The sequence below is a fragment of the Python bivittatus genome, unplaced genomic scaffold (assembly GCF_059951505.1).
Source record: "Python bivittatus isolate LINGU-HERP-01145 unplaced genomic scaffold, Pbiv_v1 ctg000480_np1212, whole genome shotgun sequence".
NCBI lineage: Eukaryota > Metazoa > Chordata > Lepidosauria > Squamata > Pythonidae > Python > Python bivittatus.
Window position 1 is genome coordinate 16,089,764 of NW_028277075.1, and position 22,765 is coordinate 16,112,528.

General features: G+C 35.1%; 1 protein-coding gene across 4 annotated transcripts in view; it reads left to right on the forward strand.

Moving 5' to 3' along the window:
- Positions 1-22,765, forward strand: part of HEATR5A (HEAT repeat containing 5A) — a 65,293-nt gene that overhangs the window by 18,852 nt on the left and 23,676 nt on the right. For 3 of the 4 annotated variants that reach the window (XM_088145402.1, XM_088145399.1, XM_088145401.1), the window contains exons 8-22: positions 288-543; positions 1,373-1,528; positions 2,575-2,825; positions 4,023-4,134; positions 4,641-4,793; positions 5,424-5,523; positions 7,548-7,657; positions 9,077-9,240; positions 9,326-9,501; positions 10,360-10,465; positions 11,983-12,173; positions 14,774-14,933; positions 15,765-15,954; positions 16,640-16,809; positions 18,788-18,814. In XM_088145402.1, coding sequence (XP_088001528.1) covers positions 288-543; positions 1,373-1,528; positions 2,575-2,825; positions 4,023-4,134; positions 4,641-4,793; positions 5,424-5,523; positions 7,548-7,657; positions 9,077-9,240; positions 9,326-9,501; positions 10,360-10,465; positions 11,983-12,173; positions 14,774-14,933; positions 15,765-15,954; positions 16,640-16,809; positions 18,788-18,814 — 2,322 coding nt within the window. The remainder of the gene's footprint in view (positions 1-287; positions 544-1,372; positions 1,529-2,574; positions 2,826-4,022; positions 4,135-4,640; positions 4,794-5,423; positions 5,524-7,547; positions 7,658-9,076; positions 9,241-9,325; positions 9,502-10,359; positions 10,466-11,982; positions 12,174-14,773; positions 14,934-15,764; positions 15,955-16,639; positions 16,810-18,787; positions 18,815-22,765) is intronic. The other variant, XM_088145400.1, reaches the window with a different exon arrangement.

Consider the following 22,765-nt stretch of genomic DNA (forward strand, 5'->3'; position numbering starts at 1 on the left):
CACTGAAATATTAAAAAAAGGATAAATGAGTTTGCAGTTAAGCCTTACTTAGTGATATTACCATTTTAACTGAGAGGAGGAATTTTTTTCAGTATTTGGCTTAATTTAATGAAGTATATCTTTCAAATGACTACTGTCAAATCTTTTCACCTCACTTCATATAAAGAAGGTATAAACATGTTGCTTTTTTTAAAAAAACGGTTTCATGTTTTTGTAATACGTGAAATATTGCTACGTGCAAGATGAAACTGATTTTAATGTTATTTTTTTAATGAATTGTTTTTCAGGCATATGTGGTATTCATCTCCACATTAGGAGGAGAATGGCTTGAAAGGAATTTTTCTGCCTTGCTTTCCCACATTCTAGAGTTGGTCTCTCAGTCTCACCCTAAGGCTATTCAGACACAAATGGATAGTATCTGTTGCCGCCGTTGTATTTCATTTATCCTCCGAGCTACAGTAGGAGGCCTTCTTGGGGAAAAAGCTCGAATTGCAACTGCCAAGGAGATTTGTCAAGCCATCTGGAAACTGAAGAAAGTTATGGGTATGGGACTAACAAGATTATTTGCTAACCCTCCCTCCCCTTCCATTCCAATAATGCTTTAATCATTTCCTAATTTATTTGTACAGTAACGTAGTCACACACACAAACCAAGTGACTCTTTGTTTTTGTTTTTTTTAATCATTTTTAATCTTAAAATTTCCTGAATTTTTCCCATGATGTAGTTTTAGATAAATGTGTGGAAAGTAGATATGGTAGCTGACTATAGACTTTACAGCACAACCTTATACTATGCACCACTAACGTGTATCTCTGATCATTCATGAGCACAACATTTTCACTAGTTACAAGCTTCCCTGTAGCATTTAGCAAGTCATGCTGAAATAAATGACCCCATTCATCTTACCAGTTTGGAAGGTTTGCTGAAATACAGATGACGTAACTAGGAACGTTTGCTGAAGCTAGTAAGACTGGGTCTAGTTTTTTTCTTTAATGTAGCTTACTCAGGCAACAGAAGAAGATCAAAAAAGATCAGTTAATGGAAACTGCTCATTATTGCAGCCTGATTCTAGAATCATGATTCTGTAGTGGCTATTGTTGCACAACTGTTAGTACCCTAATCATAATGCTTAGCTTTTTAAAAGGTGTTGAAGCTTTATTCAGTTATTGGCTTAAAACTAATCAGTTGTGCAGAGGATAGAGGGAAAGGATAATTATTATCCTATAATTTATCCATAGTCTACATCCAGTCTAAAGGGTAATCTTTTAGCTCTTTTCCTAAAGCCTTACTTTACCCATAGAAGTATGTGTCAGCCACCTACCCCTGGCTTTTAACCGTTTCTTTTATTAATTTATTGTTTTCTATTATTAGATGCTGCAGTGAGTAACTGTAATGTTGAAACCCGTGTTGGTACAACAGAGATAATAGCCAGCCAGCATATGCTAATATGCGCCCTAGAAGAGCTTGGAAACCTCATACATGGCTTAGGTACTACTGCTGCACCTGTTCTGCAAGATTCCAGTACAGGTAATGGCCTCATAGAGCCTTAAGCTATAGGATAAATAAAACAAAAATGGGTGGTTGTGTCACAAACTGCTGCAGGATATATTCTGCAAAAAAGAGGGTGTTCAGATAGTTCCAGCAGTCTTTTTTTTAATAAATTAAAATATTCAGGATAGATTCTGAATCAGTACAGGTCATTATAGGGAATCTATGGTGAGCACGTTATTGGAATCGGTTCTTAGTTAAGCAAAGAGGGGGAAATCTGCATTTTTGTATCATTCTGAGGTTTCAGAGTGTTTCATGGAGCTATATATATAAGTTGTGTCACAGTGAGACAGCAGCTAGCTTAACTTAGCTAATTTCAAAAAAAGCTAAGAATATTGCACCTGGTTAGTAAGGGAGACAAGCAAGAAATCCCAGACTGGGCTGGATAAGAAGTTGAACAACCTCCTGAGAGAAACCGTTAGTAAACCATTTTTATAATGTTGCCAAGAAAACAGTATGAAAGGGGCTGTGTAATTACCAGGAAATGGCTCAAATTAAAGGAGCCTTTACAAACAATTAAAGCCACACTTCTGTGGGATCATCCTCCTGATCCACTTACTGCAGCATGAAGATGACTTGGTAACACTTTTTAAGAGATGTCTTCATAAAATTGCATTTGTCTCATCCACAGCAGTTTTGCTGCTGAAGTGGGATTTATCCTCTTTTCACGACACATGCTACGAACGCTCTACAAGGCTGGTGATGACATAGTCAGGGACGAGACTCTGCCCAGCTCTTTTTGGCATGCCCCCTGTCCAGTCACTTGGCACTGCCCTCTGTGTCCATTTTGGCTTGAGAGAATCTGGCACCTGGTTTGCATTGAGTAGATTCTTTTTTTCTTTTTTTTATCAGTCTCCCAGAAAATTCTGATAGTTCTATAGATTTTTTTTTTCTGGCTGACAGTCAGTGGACACCTTAGGGGAGCAGGACAAAACCAGTGGAAGCTCTGTTGATTTACTGATATGTCTCAATAAGCATTCTCATATATTTGTGGTTCTAATCTTGTAATATGTTTGATTTTCCAGGAGTCCTGGATGCAGTAATCTCCATTATCCTTCATCCCTGCATTTCAGTTCAGCTAGCAGCAGCATGGTGCTTACGTTGTATTGCTGTAGCATTACCCTGCTATCTCTCTCCACTTCTGGATAGCTGTATTGAGCGCGTGACAGCAATGAAATCCTCTCCAGAAGCAGTGACTGGTTATAGTTTTGCTATTGCTGCTTTGTTAGGAGCTGTCAGACAGTGTCCTTTAGGAATTCCGCATGGCAAGGGGAAGGTAATTATTAAACAGTTTGTCAGGTGTTCATTGTAGTGTCACAATTACATTTCTCACTTGCATGCAACTTAAGTATTTAAATAACGTGATGTTATTATTCTGATAAATGAATTATTGTTTGTTTTATGTCTGTGTTCCACAACTTAGTTTTTTTAACTGCTGTATCAAATTATGCAGGGAACAGCTGTCTGTGATGAAGGTTCAGGATTCAGAAGCATGCAACATTCCACATAGCTTAATTGGTTCAGTTTTACAAATTGTGTTTCACAGGGTACATGAACCAATCATAAATACTTTAATAATGAAACTGTTATTGCTGTTTAGTTATTCCATCTGTATATTAGAGATGTGCAAAGCATTTGCAAGAGGTGATTTGCAGAGTGTGTTAGTACAATAAAATAACCCTACTCAAAACATTAAAACTTGTTTTGGAAGGGCATGCAGAGGCTCATTTATTGCACGTGCCAGCCCAGACAACACTTCTGCTGGGGCCGCCAATCAAGTAAAGTGATTGTAGACGCATATACACACACAAATATGCAGGGACAGCATTTGAAGTAGCCAGGCAAATCTGGGATGTGGAGTGAACAAGCAAGTAACAGTGTGTGTATTAGAGGAGACAATAATATAAGGGTCTATATTACCTAATAATTCCATTATGCTAATCAGTTTATTTAAAACAGAATTACTCCCTTGCTGTATTGAAAATATTCTGGGTGGCTGAAGATAAGTTTGTTTGGTTTTAACTTTGCGTGAAGACAACCATTATGGTTTGAAAATTATGATCTTTGTCTTTGCATGATTGAAAAACAGGGCCATTGTGACTAACCCAACAAATCTTGGTTAAAACAAATCACATCTAACTATGATTTATAAACCCAGGCAATATACAATATGCTAACTGGTTGTAGAGGACAATTTTGCAGTATCTGAGGAAGTAGAGTCTAGCTCACAAAAAGTTATGCCATAGCACATATTATTGTCTTCAGTGTTTGGCAAGAGTTTCAAGCTCAAGAGGAATAACAACATCGCTATTCTAGACTTTATTCCTTGTATTTTACTTAACGTACATAGCTGTATGAGAAAGTTTATTTGTGGGCAGTGACATATGCAGAAGTAATATATATGCATCTCTTCATAGGAATTTAAATTTGTATTTCAGTCTTTGAGATAGTGAGGATTTTTGTTTTCATATAGGTTGTCATGATGGTAGCTGAGGATCTTTTGCGTTCTGCTTCTCAGAATAGTAGGATTTCAGTACAAAGAATGCAGTCAGGTTGGCTTTTGATAGCTGCTTTAATGACATTAGGTAAGATTATTCACCTACATTTCTTTTCAAGTGAAAAGTTGAGTACTTCTATACTTCTTGTCTGTTGTCACTGTTTCAATATATGAATTCTTTTTTTTAATTGTTTTGTAGCTGTAGGAATATAGCTAACTTAAATTATTACTTTCTTGTCATAGACTGTAGGGAATTATCTTTTCCAGTATAACAGTTACACAAAATATATCAGTAACAGATTATGTTATATATGAATTATAAGCAAACAACCATACTTTTAAGGGTGAAGTAAACAGTTTTAAAAACAAATATGAACATATGGGTTATAGATAATTTTGGCATTCCCACCAGCCCTTGCAGAACATTCATACAACATGGGATTATAAAGTATTGTTTCCCACAGTGTCCAAACTGGCATCTCTGGACAGCTTACAGGCACATGGGAGCTGCAGGATGAAGGGGGATGAAATCGTTTCATTAAAGGTTCAGTTAATGCTATCTACTAAAAACATCTTCAATCTTAAAAATAATAGGTCCTGCGGTAGTCCAGCATCATCTTCCTAGAATGCTGTTATTGTGGAAATGTGCATTTCCAATATCTCCTAAAGACTTAGAAACTGAGAAGAACCGTGGTGATTCATTTACGTGGCAAGTGACACTGGAAAGCCGAGCAGGTGCTCTCTGCGGTGGGTGAAAATTATCGTGGCTATTCGTACTTTCACTCTTTTTGAACTTTCAGAAGTCATAGCAGTAGAAGTAAGGGACAATCTTTTTTTCTCCATTGTTTCCCAATTCCAGGACCAGGTCTTTACATAACATGTTTTTTACACATAGATGTCTAGAATATGCAGTATTTGTAGCTCATTTGTTTGCAAGTATAAAATTTTATTTGTTGCTATATTTGATGAATAAGAAAGGTACTAACTACTAATCAGTACTAACCTTGCAGATTAGTTTTTGGCTGAATGCTCTGATAAATTAGACCACTAGTACAGACTCTTTATTTATTATTCAAGCGTTGGAGATAATCTGTCTCTTTCACTACTTCTGACTGAAAAGTAGTGAACATCTGACTACATATTTAAGTATGTAGAATAGCTACCCTTTATATTTCATAGTACAACAGTATTATTCGTTATTTCAAAATTACATGCATTTATATACCATCCATCTCCCAAGACTCTGTGCCAGATATATCAATTAAGTATAATTGATTATAATATTCGTATTAATTTTTCTACTTCTGTCTATAACACAAGATTGTATTATGATTTGTCTATATATACTAATATGCAATCAATATGCTTTATTCTCAGCTATTAAAAGCTTTATTCTGTATTGTGGAGGACTCCTTACAGATGAAGTGATTCAAAGACTGCTTCCTCCTGTCCCATGTGCTGTTGATTTACTGACACAGTAAGTAATAGTATCTTTATTTTGATCCTCAATCATCATAAAATAACATTCAGTGATAAAATTATAGCCATCCCATTGTCATAGTAGTCTAGTCTATATACTGTGATAACTGATTAAGATTTAAATTATTAATGGAAACTATAAAACCATAATACTAATAATATTAAGATTGCAAGATTAATATTATGAAGACAAGAATGAGTACAGTATAGTATAAATTAATATAATTTGGATATTATTGTGTAAAACTATGGAATAATAACTAACACAAAATATAAAATCACTATCACTGAAATCTACAACTAAAACTATATTTAATCTTGATATTATAAGAACTATAATAGTATTGTATAATATAAAATATTGTATAAAAAGGAATAGCAAAAGTCTAAAGCACTGAAAATAACCAATAGAATACAAATTTATCAACATTGCCTTTTTCAATATGGCTTTGATGGCAGTGGATGAATGAATTTTATCGATGTGGTCATGGGCCATATGTAATAAAATAAGCATTAACTACTACTGACCATTTGTGGTGGAGCTTACACAGAATACAACAAAATTTTGCTACATTTAAGGAAATATTGTACATAGGGTTTGCCATCATTTATCAGTTGTTTGTAATTTGGAGTGAGGATCCCTCATCTAGCAGAAACCCTTGTTTAGATTCATGGTGATTTTGATTTTGTTCTACTTATGTTACGATATAAGTAGTCCTCCCTTACCGACCACCCATTCAGTGACTGTTCGAAGTTACAATGGCACTGAAAAAGGAGTCTTGTAACCAGTCCTCAAAGTTGCAGCCATCATAGCATCCCCACAGTCACGTGATTGTGATTTGGGCACTAGGCAGCCAGCGTGCATTTATGATGGTCACAGCATCCCACAGTCGCTTGATCGCCATTTGTGACTTTCACAGCTGGCTTCTGACAAGCAAAGTCAATGGGAAGCCAGCAGGAAGTCACAAGTCACGGTCACATGACATCGCGCTTAATTGCCCTCAGTGATTTGTTTAACGACCGCAACCGGAACTGATGAACTGATGTCGTAAGTGGTCACGAGACATTTCACTTTATGACCGAGTCGCTTAGCGACGGAGTTGCCAGTCCCAATTATGGTTGGTAAGTGAGGACTACCTGTAATCATTTTAGTTTTAAAGACAGTGGTCATCTGTGGGTGTGTTTATTAGGATGACACAGTGATCTGAACTGAAAGGGGAAAAGGCGTAATGAATAAAGAGGATGGTGTTGTAGAATTGAGGGAAGATCCCCTACAAAAGTAACAATCAGATAAATGAAACTTGAGCCCAGGCCAGGAAAGTACTTTGCAAAAACACAGATAGCTCCCCCCACCCAAATTCTCATGAAGATAAAAGAGGGAGGAAAGGTAGCACATGCAAGATTCTGTTACTATAGCTGTTCTAATAATAGTACCTTTAGGTCTGCACAGTGTCTGTTTCTTAGACCTGATAGGGCTGACAAAAGGTGATCTGGAGCACGTATGGAATGTACAGGTAGTCCCTGGTTTAAGAACGAGTTCCATTCCCAAGGTTTGTCCTTAAGTCGGATTTGTACGTAAGCAGGAACAGTATTATTTTATAATACTGTATAAGTAGTATAACTCAAACCATTATATATTTAACTCGAATTTTGCTACGATAGACTCCGTTCTTAACTATGGATCATCCTTAAACTGGGTGTTCTTAACCTGGGGACTAGCTGTATACTGTATCTGTTGGCACCACCTTAAATTATGAGGGTCTTTCCTTGGATCAGGTGCTATTGCTGAGCAAGCCCAGGAAAGGATACAGCTTTGTTAAGGAATTGTCTTTCTTGCTCTGAATCACCTTTTTCACTTTCAGTCCAGATAACTGCATGGCCCAAGTGTATAAAATCAATACTGACTTTATTTATTATTTATTTATTAAGTATTTAGGCTGCCCATCTCATATACATGACTCTAAATTAGTTGAATAGCTTTTTTTTGTAACTGTAGGATTTTTTTGTTTTTACATTTTAAAGGCTTCCTTCGCTAAGTAAAATGTATGGCAGTGCTTTAAAACTATCATCAGTGACATATAGGAAAAGACTTTATGAACTGCTTGCTTTGTTGCCTCCCAAGACTTATGAAGGTATGTGTACTTCTTTGGGGAATAGCTTCCCAAAATATGTCTAAATACTTCCTTCAAGTGTGTCTTGTTTTAGTAACAAATGGACAAGTAAAGCATTTGTAACATAGAATATAATTAATTTGTATTTAAGAAAAAGCCTTCATACAGAGAATCATACTTGAAAAATCTGCTTCTAGGGAAGTCAAATTACCTGATGAACTCCATGTATAATGCTAATAAAGGAATATATTGAGAGAAAACATAATTTGAATAAAAGTTAAGCCTTTAAAAAGTAGTGTATTGTATTCAAGAAGGGATTAAAATGCTGTCTTGGTGGCCTTTGTAAATTCAGGCATGACAGCAGACCATACATTGTGTGCATTATAATTCTGAACCTGAATGATCATTTGAACTTTTTGCTTTATAGTTCTTCCTCTGCTTTTTGTTTTCAGTATACTTATTTTGCACATAGAGACTGTAGATGTATCTCAGTGTGCAGTGAAATGCAGAAATAGAGGTATTGCTGTAACACTGATGAATAGACATTAGACCATACAGCAGTTCAGCTGTTTTAACCACAGGGTAATATACTGTCCCCCAAGGTCAGTTTAAACTGCAGAGTAAAAAATTAAAAGATATACAACTATTCTGTCTTGCTAGTATAACTGACAGAAGAGTTTTCTGTTTTACATAGCTAGTTTATGGTCTGATCCTGTGGTATCATTATTATTATTATTATTAAACCAATTTATATAGCCACCCATCTCACCACAGTGACTCTGGGTGGTGTACAATATGCATTATAGGGCATTGTAATGGGAGAGGAGTAGTGTATTACAGGCTAATATATTTCATTTTTATGTTTCCCTTCACTATTATATGCTACATAGTTAGCAACATGAAATAAAGTTTCCCATTTTAATTTCAAATAGACTATCCAGTGACTGTAAATGAAAAAAAACTTTAGTTGTAAAAAATATTTCTCTTAATATTGTAATCTTGAATGTGGTGCTTCATCAGAGTCTATCAACATTTCAATATCAGATTTATTTCAAAAGTTACTTGGTGTTTGTTACTGCCAAATCTATTTTCTAATAAATATACAAAAAGAAAATACCACTTCATTATCTTATATTTGTATTCAAGAGAAGTTTTGCTTTACTGCAGTAATTTTTGAGGGAAAATATATTCTTCAGCTTTTCTTTCTAACCCAATTGATTGTGAAACTGTACACTGTTGTTTTTAGCAAACCTTTCATTTTTTTGACACAGAATATTTCATGTGAGAATGTTAAACTTGTTCAGTTTTATGATTCACCAATAAACACATTTATCAGAAATCACATAACCCATTTCTTGTCCTTAAAATACTGTTGCAGTAATGTATTTGGGTATCAGCTATGTATAAAAGAAACATTTTCTTTTACTTCCAAAATTACAGGAAGTTTCTCTGCTGTTCTTAAAGAACTAGTGCTTGACTTGACTCAACTTGATAATCAGGCAGCTGCCTCTGCTGCTTATTTTCCACCCTTTTCCCACCACTGTGAACTTGCCTTATTTGATCCCTTACTGCAGGAGACAGAGCACAGATTTATCGAAGAGCAGGTACTACATTTTAGCGGTTATTTATGCACTTAGAGGAGAAAAACCATGTCCTGCGATGACAATTGCATTTCTTCTGTCTTTGCAGTTGCTCTTAGTTAACAATACAGCTAGTGGAAGTCTGGAGTTTGACCCATTTGCAATTTATGAGAAGGCTGTGCATGGAGATTCAGTGCCTAAACCCTTATCTCCAACTTCATCCATTATCTATGCAGCAACCCGTCTCTTTGGAGTAATATTTTCCCAAGTAACAGAGACCCAAAGGTAAAGAGAGTATGAATGAGATTTCAGTTTCAAGTTAGTTACACTCATGGGAAATACGTTATTTATCAAAAGCATGGGATTTATCTAAACATTCTTTTTTGCCTTATGAGCTAAACTATGATAGGAGTTGTCTGTATTAATTTGTATACAAAATGCTGTAGATTACTTCAAGAACATTATTTATCTCTGAAGAGAGTACTTTATGTATTGTATACACTGGAGGGGGGGATCCCTCTGATCAGTATAGTAGTGTGCTGAGTGTTAGGTGGTAGTAATTGTACTGGTAAGAAAGGTGATTGGACTGTCATTACCAGAGTTGCATAAAACAATTGCACAGGCCTGCAGCTTTTATATAAATTGATTTTACTGTATTACATTTGCAAAGGTTGGAATGTGAATCTGAAAAGTGTTGTATGGTGTTTATTCCATAGATCTTCTCCGCAACCCTGAATTCAGTTATCATGCTTCTCATATGATAGATGACACACAGATTGTTAGAAAGACTTTGTTTATATTCAGCATAAATATGATTTGAAGTAGAAATTACATATTCAACTCTATCAACATATTTTTTTCATTTGAAAGCTCTGGGATATTTCCCTGATCTTCCTAGTTTCTTCAAGCCACAAATCCCTAGATTAGAATATAATATAAAAGCATGTATGTGTCCCACAGTAGCCACATAGATGTTTTTGAGAGGCAACTATAGCCTTGACAAAGGAACATAGCCAAATGTTAAGAGAGAATTTAACACTTAGGAATAGTTTCTTACACAGCAATATTACATGTAGTAGCCTTTATACAAAACAGGAGAGAGGCCCATTATACCATCTCCTCTTGACTTTGTGTGTGTTTAAGGCTGCAAGTGCTGGAACAATTATTGGCATCCATAAAACAAACCAAAGGATCGCGGCAACAGATACTACAGCAAAATATTATATCAGCAATTTGCAACGTTCTAAAGGTAAGAGTTTCCCTTCTATTTATCATGAAAGTTGGTTTTTTACCCAAAATTGATGTTTCCCATCTTAATCATTTAAAGGGAATCTGAAAACTTAAGCTTGATGTCTTGTTTTCCTTGAAATTATTATTGAATCTTATTGTCCATATTATCTATTATTGAAGAAAAAATATATAATTTAGAAAATAATTAGATAAATGCAAGTTGAATCTGTTGGATGTCATCTGTAGGTAGATGATACCTGTTTCATTCTCCAAAGTGTTTACCTCCATACATAACACTAAGCCATTATGCTTGTTTGCTTTTCAGTAAAAGGTGAACCACTCTTTATGGCTTAGCATTATAGATGAATGCAGCCTTGGTTTAATATAACATGCATAAGCTACATCACAAGGGTCAATGCATTCTCTGCTCCCCTAAAAGCTTCTGCTTTTAGTTCACCATAGATTAAGGTCATCTGAAAGAAGTATTAAGTATTATTTCAACAGACTATATTAATAAATAATTTGAAGTTTCTTGCTTTGATTTTAAACACAGTTTTCACAATGTATTGCTTCAGATGATATGATAAGGTACTATTCCTTTTGGTTAATGTTACAAATTTCTGAAAACCTCTTAACTACAAGAGAATGAGGGCAATGGATCCATGTGCACAGTTTCACTGTGACTCTTTCATGCTCAAGCATTTTATGCTAAACAATAATTTAGTGTAAATTTAGTGTAACATGCAAACCACTTATCTTCTCTCTTTAATAATTAATAATTCTTAGTTTGCAGTTCTATTTTCTGCTATTATATGATATTTGTCTTTTTATAGTATTATGCCAGCCTTGGATCCTGAGGGTAAAAAGGTGACCGAAAATTTAAATAAACAATACTGATGTAAAATAGCCATTTCTTGGTCTGAAACAGAGAAATCTGAGGCAACAGAGGATACCACTTTGTTGTATGGTTTAGAAAGCCTAAAGAAGGCATTATTCATGTATCTGTAGATATTTTAGATTGACAGCATCATTTGGCACCTAGAATCCAGGAGGAAATTATATTCCTATATGGCAACCTCCCTATGATTTTATCTTCCCAGTGATAACTGAGGAATCAATTTCCATTTAGCTTAGAATATTTGTGCACATACTTTTAGTTATCAGGGTGCTCATTTAGTAGAGGAGAACAGCAGAATAATAATAAGTGGAGTTCATGTTATCTCTCTGGAGTTCTATATAAAACAATAGTAGTTTTAGAAGTCCTTTTAAAATCTTCCCAAGATAGGTTTTACTTTGAATCTATTACGTAAGTATACTGACTTCTTTACAAGGTTTTTATGGCTCTGTTTTATAATGTTTATGCTTTTAAACTTTATGTTGTGAGCTGCCCTAAAAGCTTTGGTTCTTGGGCAGAATAGGACTATAACAAAAAGTATGTTGATTTTCATTTCCTGTCATATTTACATGTCTGTTGAAAGTAGGAAAAATATTTGCTGTTCAGTAATGATGTTATTTATAAACTTTCTTTTATTCTAGCACTTGGCTAGCCATAAAGGAAATCTAGGTTCTGAAGAAATCCAGAACTGTACCTTGAGCTTGATCATAAGTGCCTTGGAAAGTAGCAGTCCACTTCTGAGATGTTCTGCTGCTGAATCCCTAGCCAGACTTGCTCAGGTGGTAGCTGATAATACCTTCGCTGCTGGATTGGCACAAATGAGCTTTGAGAAGTAAGCAATTTCCCGTAATATGGTTTTATTGCATTATATCAAGAATAGGTATCCCTTTGTGCCTATGTATACCTGCCATGAAGTTCACCAGATTCTTTGCCTCATCTGACTTAAATTTTGAATAGATTTTTCTAATTTTAAAAAAAGAAAGATATTTAAGGCGGTAATGCAGCAAAGCAGACATCTAGTATTTTAGTGTCAAGAATGCTAGTAGTTCTGCACATAGTCTAATGCTTTATTTGGAAATGTACCCAATTGCCAAAGAGAGAGGGAGACAGAAATGTAGGCTGAGATTGTAGGGATTCTCATGGGGAGCAGACTACCAAGGCACATTCTCACCAGACTGCATTCAGATGCACAGGTGTTCTGTGAATGATTCATGTCATCTGTTTGGGGAAGGGGGTAGGGGGGAAACATTCTCACTGAAGCCATTGTGTGAGAGTTCCCACAACATGTTTTCAGAAATACAAATGTGTCCACTGGTCCAAAAAGGTTGCCTACCTTTATATGACTTTGTTCCTGTTTAGCTGATGATTCTTGTTGTCCTGATAATTTGTAGTTCCTCAGGAAAGAGTGATAACCAATGTTTCTTACTATATTAATGGTTTAAGAATTTTCTGCATATATGGCAGGGCTGTAGATTGACAGCTTTCAATACCGTATTTCATAGAAATATGTATTTTCGGTGATTTTAGCCCACTGACATAATATAAAAAAAGGGGAAGAACTCTCCAGCAGACCAAGGTTGAAAAGCCCCTTCCGTTGATGTACTATGACATCAGTGAAGAGTCAATTGTCTGTGAATGCAGCATGACTTGCTATCTTTCATCTGTATATAAGAAGGCCTCCTTTGTGTAATCTCACTATATTTGCATATGACAGGCTCTTCACTGATGTTTTAGCAAATGGGAGAGTTGTTCATTGAGGTGAGTGCTTTTTTGTGTTACTTGATCTGGGCTATTTGCTTAGAAACAATTATTTATCTTTTGGTAAGAAAGCTACTGTGTAGATTTTTTTGAAATTCAAATTTTTCAGTGGTCTGTGTGATATGTGGTACAGGTTCTATTATTTTAACACTTTTAATTTAGGTCTATATTATCTACTAATTATTATAATAGAACACACACTGTACTGGTATTACTGTTTTTGATTCAAATGGTTGAGTTTGAATCTTGAGTGGTTCATGATTCTCTTTCAGCTGAAAATCACTGCTTCTTGCTTTCATTAGCACTTACAGCAAACATCCGTAGATGTCAATTTAGTAAATGTAAAGTTCTTCAGAATTCATGTCAGAAAACTATACATCAATAACTTAGCATTTAATTTAAATGCTGAATTTAAATTTGTTTGAAATTTTCTGAAATAATATATATATATTGTGTGAGTCGCCCAGAGTCCCCCACTGGGAGGAGATGGGCGGGGGAGAAATTAAATAAATAAATAACACGGTGAAATCCACGAATTATAATTACAACTAGTATAATATATCAGCTATATGAAACTACCTGTATTTGCAGATACCTTTTAAGAAATAAAGTATTTCTTATATATCTCTAAATAATGTATTTTTCCTTTGCTTTCCTGGCAAAAAAAATACATTAGGGAATTGTTCAAGCATCCATTAAAATTGCATCAAAGAGGGCGTTTTATTTTTCCTGTCAGCAAAATATTATGTCTGCAATAATTCTGAACACATTTATTAGGAAGTACTTCAAAGATATTTATAATGGGATTAGCTTTTGAGTAAACATATACAAGAGCTCAGTATAATTTTATACATCTTCATTTCAGCAACTGAAATTTAGCTAATGGCATATTCATGACCTAGGGTTTTTAATATTTTTTTTAAGTTGGTAATTTGTGCAGAAACTATACGAATATCAAAGTATGTATAGTTCAGCTCAGATATTGTCAGCTCTGCTATGTAGACCAGACCAAGAAATCAACTCCACAGGATAGCTAAAACTACTTTTATTGAGATTAGCTATAATAACAGACTCTTGCAAATCTGATTCTGCTGTACCTCCTCCCCTTTCTTATACTTCAATGAATTACGGAGGTATCTGTCTGAGTTGATTGCAAACACTATCTGTTTGTTGTGGACTTGAAATAGTTTTCACCTGTCATCTCCCTAGTAATTGATCTTGCATATCTCCATCCAGTTTATCTTCCTTACTCTCTACAGATGTCCTGGCTGTATAAACAAAGGCAGTCATAAGAACTCTAGCAGCCCAAACTTATTAGGCTAACCTCTTGAGAACTTCAGAGTTATTATGTTTGTGTGATTAATCGATGATGATGATGATGATGATGATGATGATGATGATGATGATAGGAATATAGTCCCATTGTCCTCCCCTTTTTCTTCTTAAGGCCTAAACATTAAGTTGTGATTCTGAAACATCTTCCCAACTCTAGTGTCTTCAAGGATGCATTAGCACTACAGTTCTTACCATCCTGTTAAGCTTTAGAATCCTAACACGCTTAGAGAGCATTGGATGTGAGCGGAAAGCTAGTCAATAAGTTCTCTGTAGACTTCTATAATACTGGACTTCATAATTATAATTGTCCTTTTAATCCAGTTTTCTTACAATGTTTAGACTAAAATCTGCAAGAGATGTGATATCAAGAACAGGACATTCTTTGGCTCTGGGATCTCTCTATAAGTACATGGGAGGAATCAGCTCCACTCATCATCTTACTGCATGTGTTGGAATTCTTTCTACTTTATCTCAGGATAATACTTCACCTGAAGTACAGGTTTGTATTGCATATAATAATGATGATGATGATAAGTGGCTAAGCGAAAAGGAGCCCTACAGAGACACACACCCACACATATAGACACACACACACATATATAAAAGTATTTATTTCCTGTTTTACCGAATGAAAATTAACATGTGTGTCTTCTTATCCAAAAGATATATTGCAAAATATTATTTGGGCTTTTAAGATGTTTTTGTTGTTCTAGTACTTATTTGATACTGAATTGATGGCAGAGAGCCTAATCACGAGTGATAGTCAAGAGTCAATCATCTGGGACCTGTTCAAAATTTCTGGTGAAATATCCTTCCTTCTCGTTCTTCCATTCTCTCTACTTACCTTTTCCCAAGTAGGGAGAGAAGAAAAGCAACATGTGCTAGAAGTTCCAAGCCCAGACAACCAAGAACAATATTTATTCCATGAATTTACAGTGATAAAATTGCCACAGTGAGAGACTCATCCATTCTCTTGTCTCCCACTTCTCCACTACTGCCAGCTCTTAGGCAGGTGTGAGTACACTAAAGGAAGGTGATATATGCGGTGTAGAGCCCCCTTCAGATTTGGATAAGTGGGCAGTTTTACTGCTGAGGGAGGCAAGAAAGTCTAGATTGTTTTATTCTGTGTGTGTGTGTCTCACATATTACATTGTACTGAATTGTTGGCATACTAGTCCTCACCATTTCACTGAAATGCTCTTATTGTACACATAACTTTGTTTTTTATCATACTTAAACATAAATTATTTCATGTTTGTTTTCATGCCCATACACATGTTTTGTGTCTGTGTCTGTGTGTGACAACACTACATTTTTTGGTATTTTACAGACCTGGGCACTGCATTCTCTGTCACTGATCATTGATTCTGCTGGTCCTTTGTATCATGTGCATGTGGAACCTACCCTCTCTCTTGTTCTTATGTTGTTGTTGACTGTGCCTCCTGCTTATACTGAAGTCCATCAAAGCCTTGGTCGCTGTTTAAATGCACTTATAGCCACTTTGGGTCCTGAGTTGCAAGGTATGCATACATTTGTGACAAAATGTTAGGAGCCAAGCTAATAATCATTGAGTTAATTTGCTACCACAATATGCATGGAAAACTATGAAAAAAAAGCTTTAAAGTGTTTACATTTTTACGAAGTCATGCACAATCATATTTGTCTTCCACTTTAATTTATTAGAAATGTGAATTGTGATTTACACACACTTGTATCTGAGATCTTCAAATAAAGAAGTGCTCTTTTTTTCCTCTAACAGCAGAATTTCTAGTAGCTGGTACTTGACAAATTTATAATCAGGAGAGTGGAGGATAAAAATGATGTTTCCCAGGTTAGACAGAGAAGCACTCTGACAAAGTAATTGTCCTTGTGTTCAAGGCAAAGATGGAGTACTGTCTTCTGAGCACGCACACAAATATATAAAGACTAGATTACCATCTTTTTTGGGTGAATATAATTGAGTTGTCCACAAGCAAACACTGGAGTTCTTCCACTGCTTATAAAATATCCAACAGAGGTGCTGTTGAAATAAATGTATTTTTTTAGTAAAGCATGACCTTAGTAGATTTTTAAAATAGATTTTAATCAGTTGAAGAACTTATTATTTATTGTAACTTGATTTTTATTGTTTTGAAATGCTTTTTGATGACTGAAGAAAATGGTAGAAAGAGAGACGTCTTTTTCCCTTATTTGCCTTATGTGTAGGCAGCAGTACTATGGTCTCAGCCTTAAGAGCATCCTGTCTCCTTGGCTGTGCAGTGATGCAAGATAACCCTGACTGCCTGGTCCAAGCTCAAGCCATCTCATGCCTTCAGCAGCTTCACATGTTTGCTCCTCATCATGTAAACCTGTCTAGTCTTGTAAAGTGCCTTTGTGTAAGTATGTAGTTATAAATACATTGCAATTCTTTTTTCTGGGTTATTTGCAACTTCAGAGTCAGAACATTCAAATTAGCACTTGAGAGAAAAACAGCTTTTGTCCCAAATTCAGCAGAATATTTTGAAATAAGAGAATTAATTGCTTTCAGAAATGTGAAGTTAAAGAAATGTTATAATATTATTCAAGTCTAATGATTGATTTTAGCATAATATCACAAAATGAAAGTGCTTTTTCAGATGTATAAAGTGGGGTGTGTGTGTGTGTGTGTGTGTGTGTAAAATATATATGCATATGAGAGTTTTTCCCAGTTCAGTGAACCAAGCTAGATCAGAGGAGGAAGGTGTGATATTCCATGGGAAAATGAGTCTTTCCTGTTTACCTAAGGAGAAGGGTATGCTAGTTTTGGAGTAGAACAAATGAAAGGGGATCCACCTAGTAGCACCGCTATTTTCTGCTAGCTAATGTTAATTGCTTGGTTGATATGCCAACTGGCTAGGGAATTAGTTTCTGTGTTGTTTCCTTCTTTTGTTCTCTCTCTCTCTCTCTCTCTCTCTCTCTCTCACACACACACACACACACACACACAGACGTACACATAGACATATGTGCAATGGGATGAAGAGAAAGCTGCTTTACAGTGCTGCATTATGAACTCTTTTAACCTTTCCTCTCTACAAATCGGTTTGTGGATTTTCACTTACCTGAACACCTCTTAAAACTGGTGAAATGTTCTTCTTCAGTTCAGCTTCTTGAATTAATTTGCCAGTTGGTGGAGGGCATTTTGTACCAGCCTTATGAGTAGAGAGAGAGAAATTATAAAAAAACAGGATCAAGAAGTCTGTCTTTTTCACTGAACAGTTCAGATGTCGGTAAGAAAATACAGTTTCTAAATAAAAAATTGCCAGTCATGGAATCTTTTTGATTTTAATACCTGAGAAATTCAGAGTTCTGATTATGACAAAAATTAATTATGTTAAATTGAGTAATTTTAATTTGGCAAATTTATACAATGGCCTCCCTGTGAAGTTTTTTTTGGGGGGGGTGGGGGAGTGCTAAGTATAATGAGATTTAAATTATTAACAGATTTAAGCCTGGGAGACAAAATGTTCACTCACTCATTTCTTTAAAAGGCAGTTTTGATACTGGTATTTATTTGTTTTTAGTATAAACAGTTAGCCTATATGGATAGCAGAAGGGAAATGTTATCGAGTGCTGATATATTTATGTATTCCTATGGAATTTGAGGGAGGGAATGATCTTCAAAGAGGTTTGAAAATAATATTGCCTAGGCTAGATGGGGACCAATAGTTAGTTAATGTGTTTGCCATGTCTATTATCTAAAACATTGATATTTGAGTGTCAAACTGAAATTAGGGCTTCTTGAGCCATGGACTCAGGTGAATTAAGTAATATTGTTAAAGAGAGAAAAAAAACCTTCCACTAATGATTTTAGAATGACCCTTTGGAGAGGGGATTATACTTTTCTATTAAACTTCATCATGATGAGGCTGTTTGTTTAGCTCTGGCAGTAAATTTTGGTTGTGAAAAGGTATAGCAGTCAATAGTAAATACTCTTGAATGTATCATCCAACATTACAGATATAATTATATCATTTCCATCTGACTCTAAATCTGCCACTGCTGATAGGAAATTGGCCCTTTTAGATCTGATGTCTATGAACATTCATCATAGCAAAAAGTACCTTAGGAGAAACTTTCAACATATAGCTAGTTTCCAGTGTGATTTCAAATTGGTGATTGATATATGGCTTTGAACAATGATTATTATAGGCATGTGGCTTCTTAATTTTAAATAAAATATTAAGTAATAAAATGGTAATAAGCAAGTATTTTTATTACTGCATTATTGTAATAAAGCCATGCAGTGAATTTATTTTGTATTGTTGAATCAGGATCACTGGATTCTAATATCTAGGTTTTATCATGACTGGATTATCATTTGTTTTTGTGCAGGAGATCTTGTTGGAAAATTCTGTGTTGGTAGGTCTCTGTGCATTGTTAACACTTCAGCAATTTTCAGTGTGTGTGTGTGTGTGTGTATTTTAATTTCTTCTTTATTTATGTACTTAACCATTAATGAAAAATAAAATACTTTTAGCATGTTGGGTGATGTGTTGTTTGAGCTGAACTAAATTCTCTCTTAACATCCTTGTACTGTAACTGGCATTCAGTGTGTGTAATTTATTTTTGCATTATTTTAACAAAACATATTAAGTGCAAAAGGAGTCAGTTTCAATTGTATGTATGTGTGTATAATTTGTATGTATTGCTTGCTTTTTCTCTGTTAATTTTTGCTTTTTTTCCTTATACTTTTAAAATATGAAGAATGAAATAGATTGGAAATGTGCATTTTGCATTGTCTTGCAGTTCAGCTTTGTTTGTTCTGGCTTTTCGTGTAAAAGCAGGAGATTTTTTAAAAAGCATGCCTAAATCTCAACACAGTGAAAGATTAGCTTGAATAAATGTATACAAGTATTTACCTGTGTATTTAAGCTATTAATTTTGAGCTTCTCAGTATACTTCAGTTTTTTTAGAAATGCGGAGAGCGTATTTTGTATGTATTAAGCAACTTCTTTACATTAGTGTGCATGTAGCAGGATATGAAAGATTAAATCTCATTTGATTTGATTATCAGATTAATTTGATTTGATTTTGTAGTATCTCCTTTTAGGACCTGTTCTAACTTCTTTTGCCTCTCTTTCATGCTAATAACTTCTCAATAACCAACAGTATAGTCTATTGTCCAAGCAGACTTCTTTGCATCAGGCACTCACCTTAAAGTTATTGATTTGTGACTCTTGCACATCAGAAGGAAAACTTATAATAAACGTGTTACCTTTCTCTGTAGTTTCATATTCATTAGTTGTTTCCTCCATTATCATTTTCAGGACCTAGATTCAGGCTTGAAAAGTGGTCATGTAACTTAATATTGGTTAGATAGAATATGGTGTTACTGTTACACCATAATGTTCCTGAGGATTCATTACATAATTGTCATAAGGTCCCACTCATGTGGGGTAGGCAAGAAGGCAGGATCTCAATAGTGGTCCTTGTTATAGAATACAGTACCCCCCAAGGTACGCTTGGGCCCTTCTTTTTGGCATTTCAAGGATTATTGGAAACTATATTATTATATCAGGGCATTATAATTCCACAATTATGAGGAATTGTGGGTGATCTTATAATTTTTTGTTTCTGCTTTTAGAGCATTTTTAATGCTATATTATGATCTGGTACACCACTTAGAGTATTTTAAATTAGGGTGATATATAAAATGCTGTTAAAGAAATAAGGAAAGCAAGAATAGCATTAGTGCATTTTAAATAATTAGTACATTTTAATAAATTATTTAATAAATTAATAAATGTTGAAAGTAATGTTAACACAGCGACATTTTGCAGCCTATTCTAATAGCAGTGTTTCGTTGTCCTGTTAGGTATTTTGACACATACTGTATCCTTTATTAGAGGGTTTTTTCTTTTTCACACAAATTATAAATGTAGTAATTTTGGTGAACTGTATATTAGAATAAAATCTCAATTTAACAGTTGGGAGGAGGGGTGTCCATTAAATTTAAACATCCATTAAATCATGTGTTTACCATGTAACTACAAAAACCACACATACATGGAAAAAAAAACAACTTTAGATAATTTTACTCATTAATGCATTGTGTTTATCTCCTGATGAGTGTGTAAATTGAGATAAGTTGGGACTTCAAGTTCAGAGGAGGAATCAGTAAAAGATATCATCGAAATGGGCCCTCAGAAACAATACAGTAACCTGATTTTGTGGGTTGACAATTCTGTTTCCTCAGCCTCATCACTCTGTTTCTTCTTGCCAGCCATAGCTTCTGCAGCTATCTTGCTCTCTGCATCATCTAGATTCTATGGTTGCCTTCATTCACCGCAACCACTGCAAGACATCATTCTCAGTTGCTTGCTCTTCACTAGCTCTCTGTATCTGGTAGTCACTGATTTCAGATTTTTCTAACTGCAGATCAGCATCCATGTAGTAAAGCAGTTTTTTCCAGCCATTTTTAAATGTAATGTTGACTTTTTTTCCAAGCTGTAGTTGAAGGTTGATGACTTTAAATATTAGTTTTTAAGGTTTTGTTGGGTATGTTGCCTTCTGCTTTTATCGCTTCCATACTCTAATATCACCTTCTCCAAAAATCTCTCAATATTAAATCTTCCCAGTGTCAGAAAGATTCACTAATCCTGGCTGATTAATGTATTTGGGAGCAAAAATATGCAATTTGATTTTCCATCTTTTGTGCATAAAGTTTTTTTTTTAATGCGTGAGTAGGAGCGTTTTCAAGAGTGAGGAGAACCTTCATGCTTTCAGTGATATTTTCAATATCTCATTTTGATATCGTCTGGCACACAATGACTGAAGAACCAGTGTTGAAAAAGTGGTGACATAGTCCATGACTTTTTTGAATTATGATAAATGACTGACTGTTGATGCCTGATGTCTTTCAACACTCTTGGACAAAACAGCTTTTCATCTATAACTGGTGTTAATCTCTGCAACCCATCAGCAGTCACTTTGAGATTCTCTTCTTGCTGATCTGTTACCCTGCCTGAGTGTTCTTAGGAACTGAGCACCAAAACACACTAGTCTGATAGGCATTATAAATTTGGGAAAGTGTGAGGCATTAATTATAAATAAGTTTATTGAACTTATTCCTGAATGGCTTTATCTCTTCTTTTGGTGCAGTTAAAGTTTCACCAAGGTTCATTTGTTAGCAATTTTAATGAAATTTCCATTGCCATACATCACTGGCGTTGAAATTTATGTTCATGTGGTTTACTGTTGTATTAGTTGCTAATTCTAGTTTCACTCCACATATAATAACACCACATGAATTTTGCTGAAAATATCACTATAATTTCTTTATCAAGAGATGTTTCCATGCAGTTTTCATAAGTTCTTGTTTTACTGCTAGCATTTACACAGTATTGTAATGCATGCTACTTCAGCTTCTCTTCTGCTTTCTGAGTATTTGACATGGTTTGTTTCTTTACATCACATTCTTGACAAACACATGCAATGAGCATTCCTGAATCTCCTTTTTCAAGCAAGTCTAATTTTTGCTTTATGCTCGTAGCCATTTTTTCTGACTCAATTTTACTCTCTTTTTTCACATGCCAATAAAACAACATGCTCCAGCACACCTAGATCACTAACAGTGAGATACAGTACATGTATGGAAATAACCACTGTCCAGATTGCTTGAGTTTGTCCACTGTTTAGGAAATGAAGTCTGAACAAAATTTTGTCTGTTGCATCTGAAGTCCTCTGAATGGGTGCCCATTAAAATGAGATGTTACTGTATAAAATCATCATTTTCTGTAATTCAAAATAATTGGACTTCTTCCTTATCATCTTTTCTTGCATAAATATGGATTCCTCTTCAGCTAGACCTAGGACATTCTGGAAAGCTGCTGCCAATCATAGTCAATACTGATTTAGATGGGCCGGTAAACTAGCTTAACAAATGGTAGCATCTATCTTTTTTAAGGCAGTCATAAATCTATCAGGCATATCCTGAAGTTGTAAATTCACCCTAACTTTCACATGTATAAGCAGGTACCCCAAGCAGAGAACGTCTAAAAGAGCTGCAAAAGAGAGAATCCAAAAAGTTCTAGAACTGGAATCCACAAAGGCCATCCCAGATTGAAATTGCTCTGGTGATCTTGCCAAGCCCAGGTTGGCCTTTAAATACCAACAACCATTGTTGTTATGTAAACCACCAGCTAGTAAATTGTCTGATCTTTTTGCTGGCTGAATTTACTTATAGTAACTCAGTTCATATCTTCAATTAGATGCTGCAATTTCAAGCCATCTATGGCTACTATGTGTGCCTGCTGACAAATAGCTCTCAGCCCTCCCCAGCACAAGGCCTTGCTTGCATGTTCTCCATAA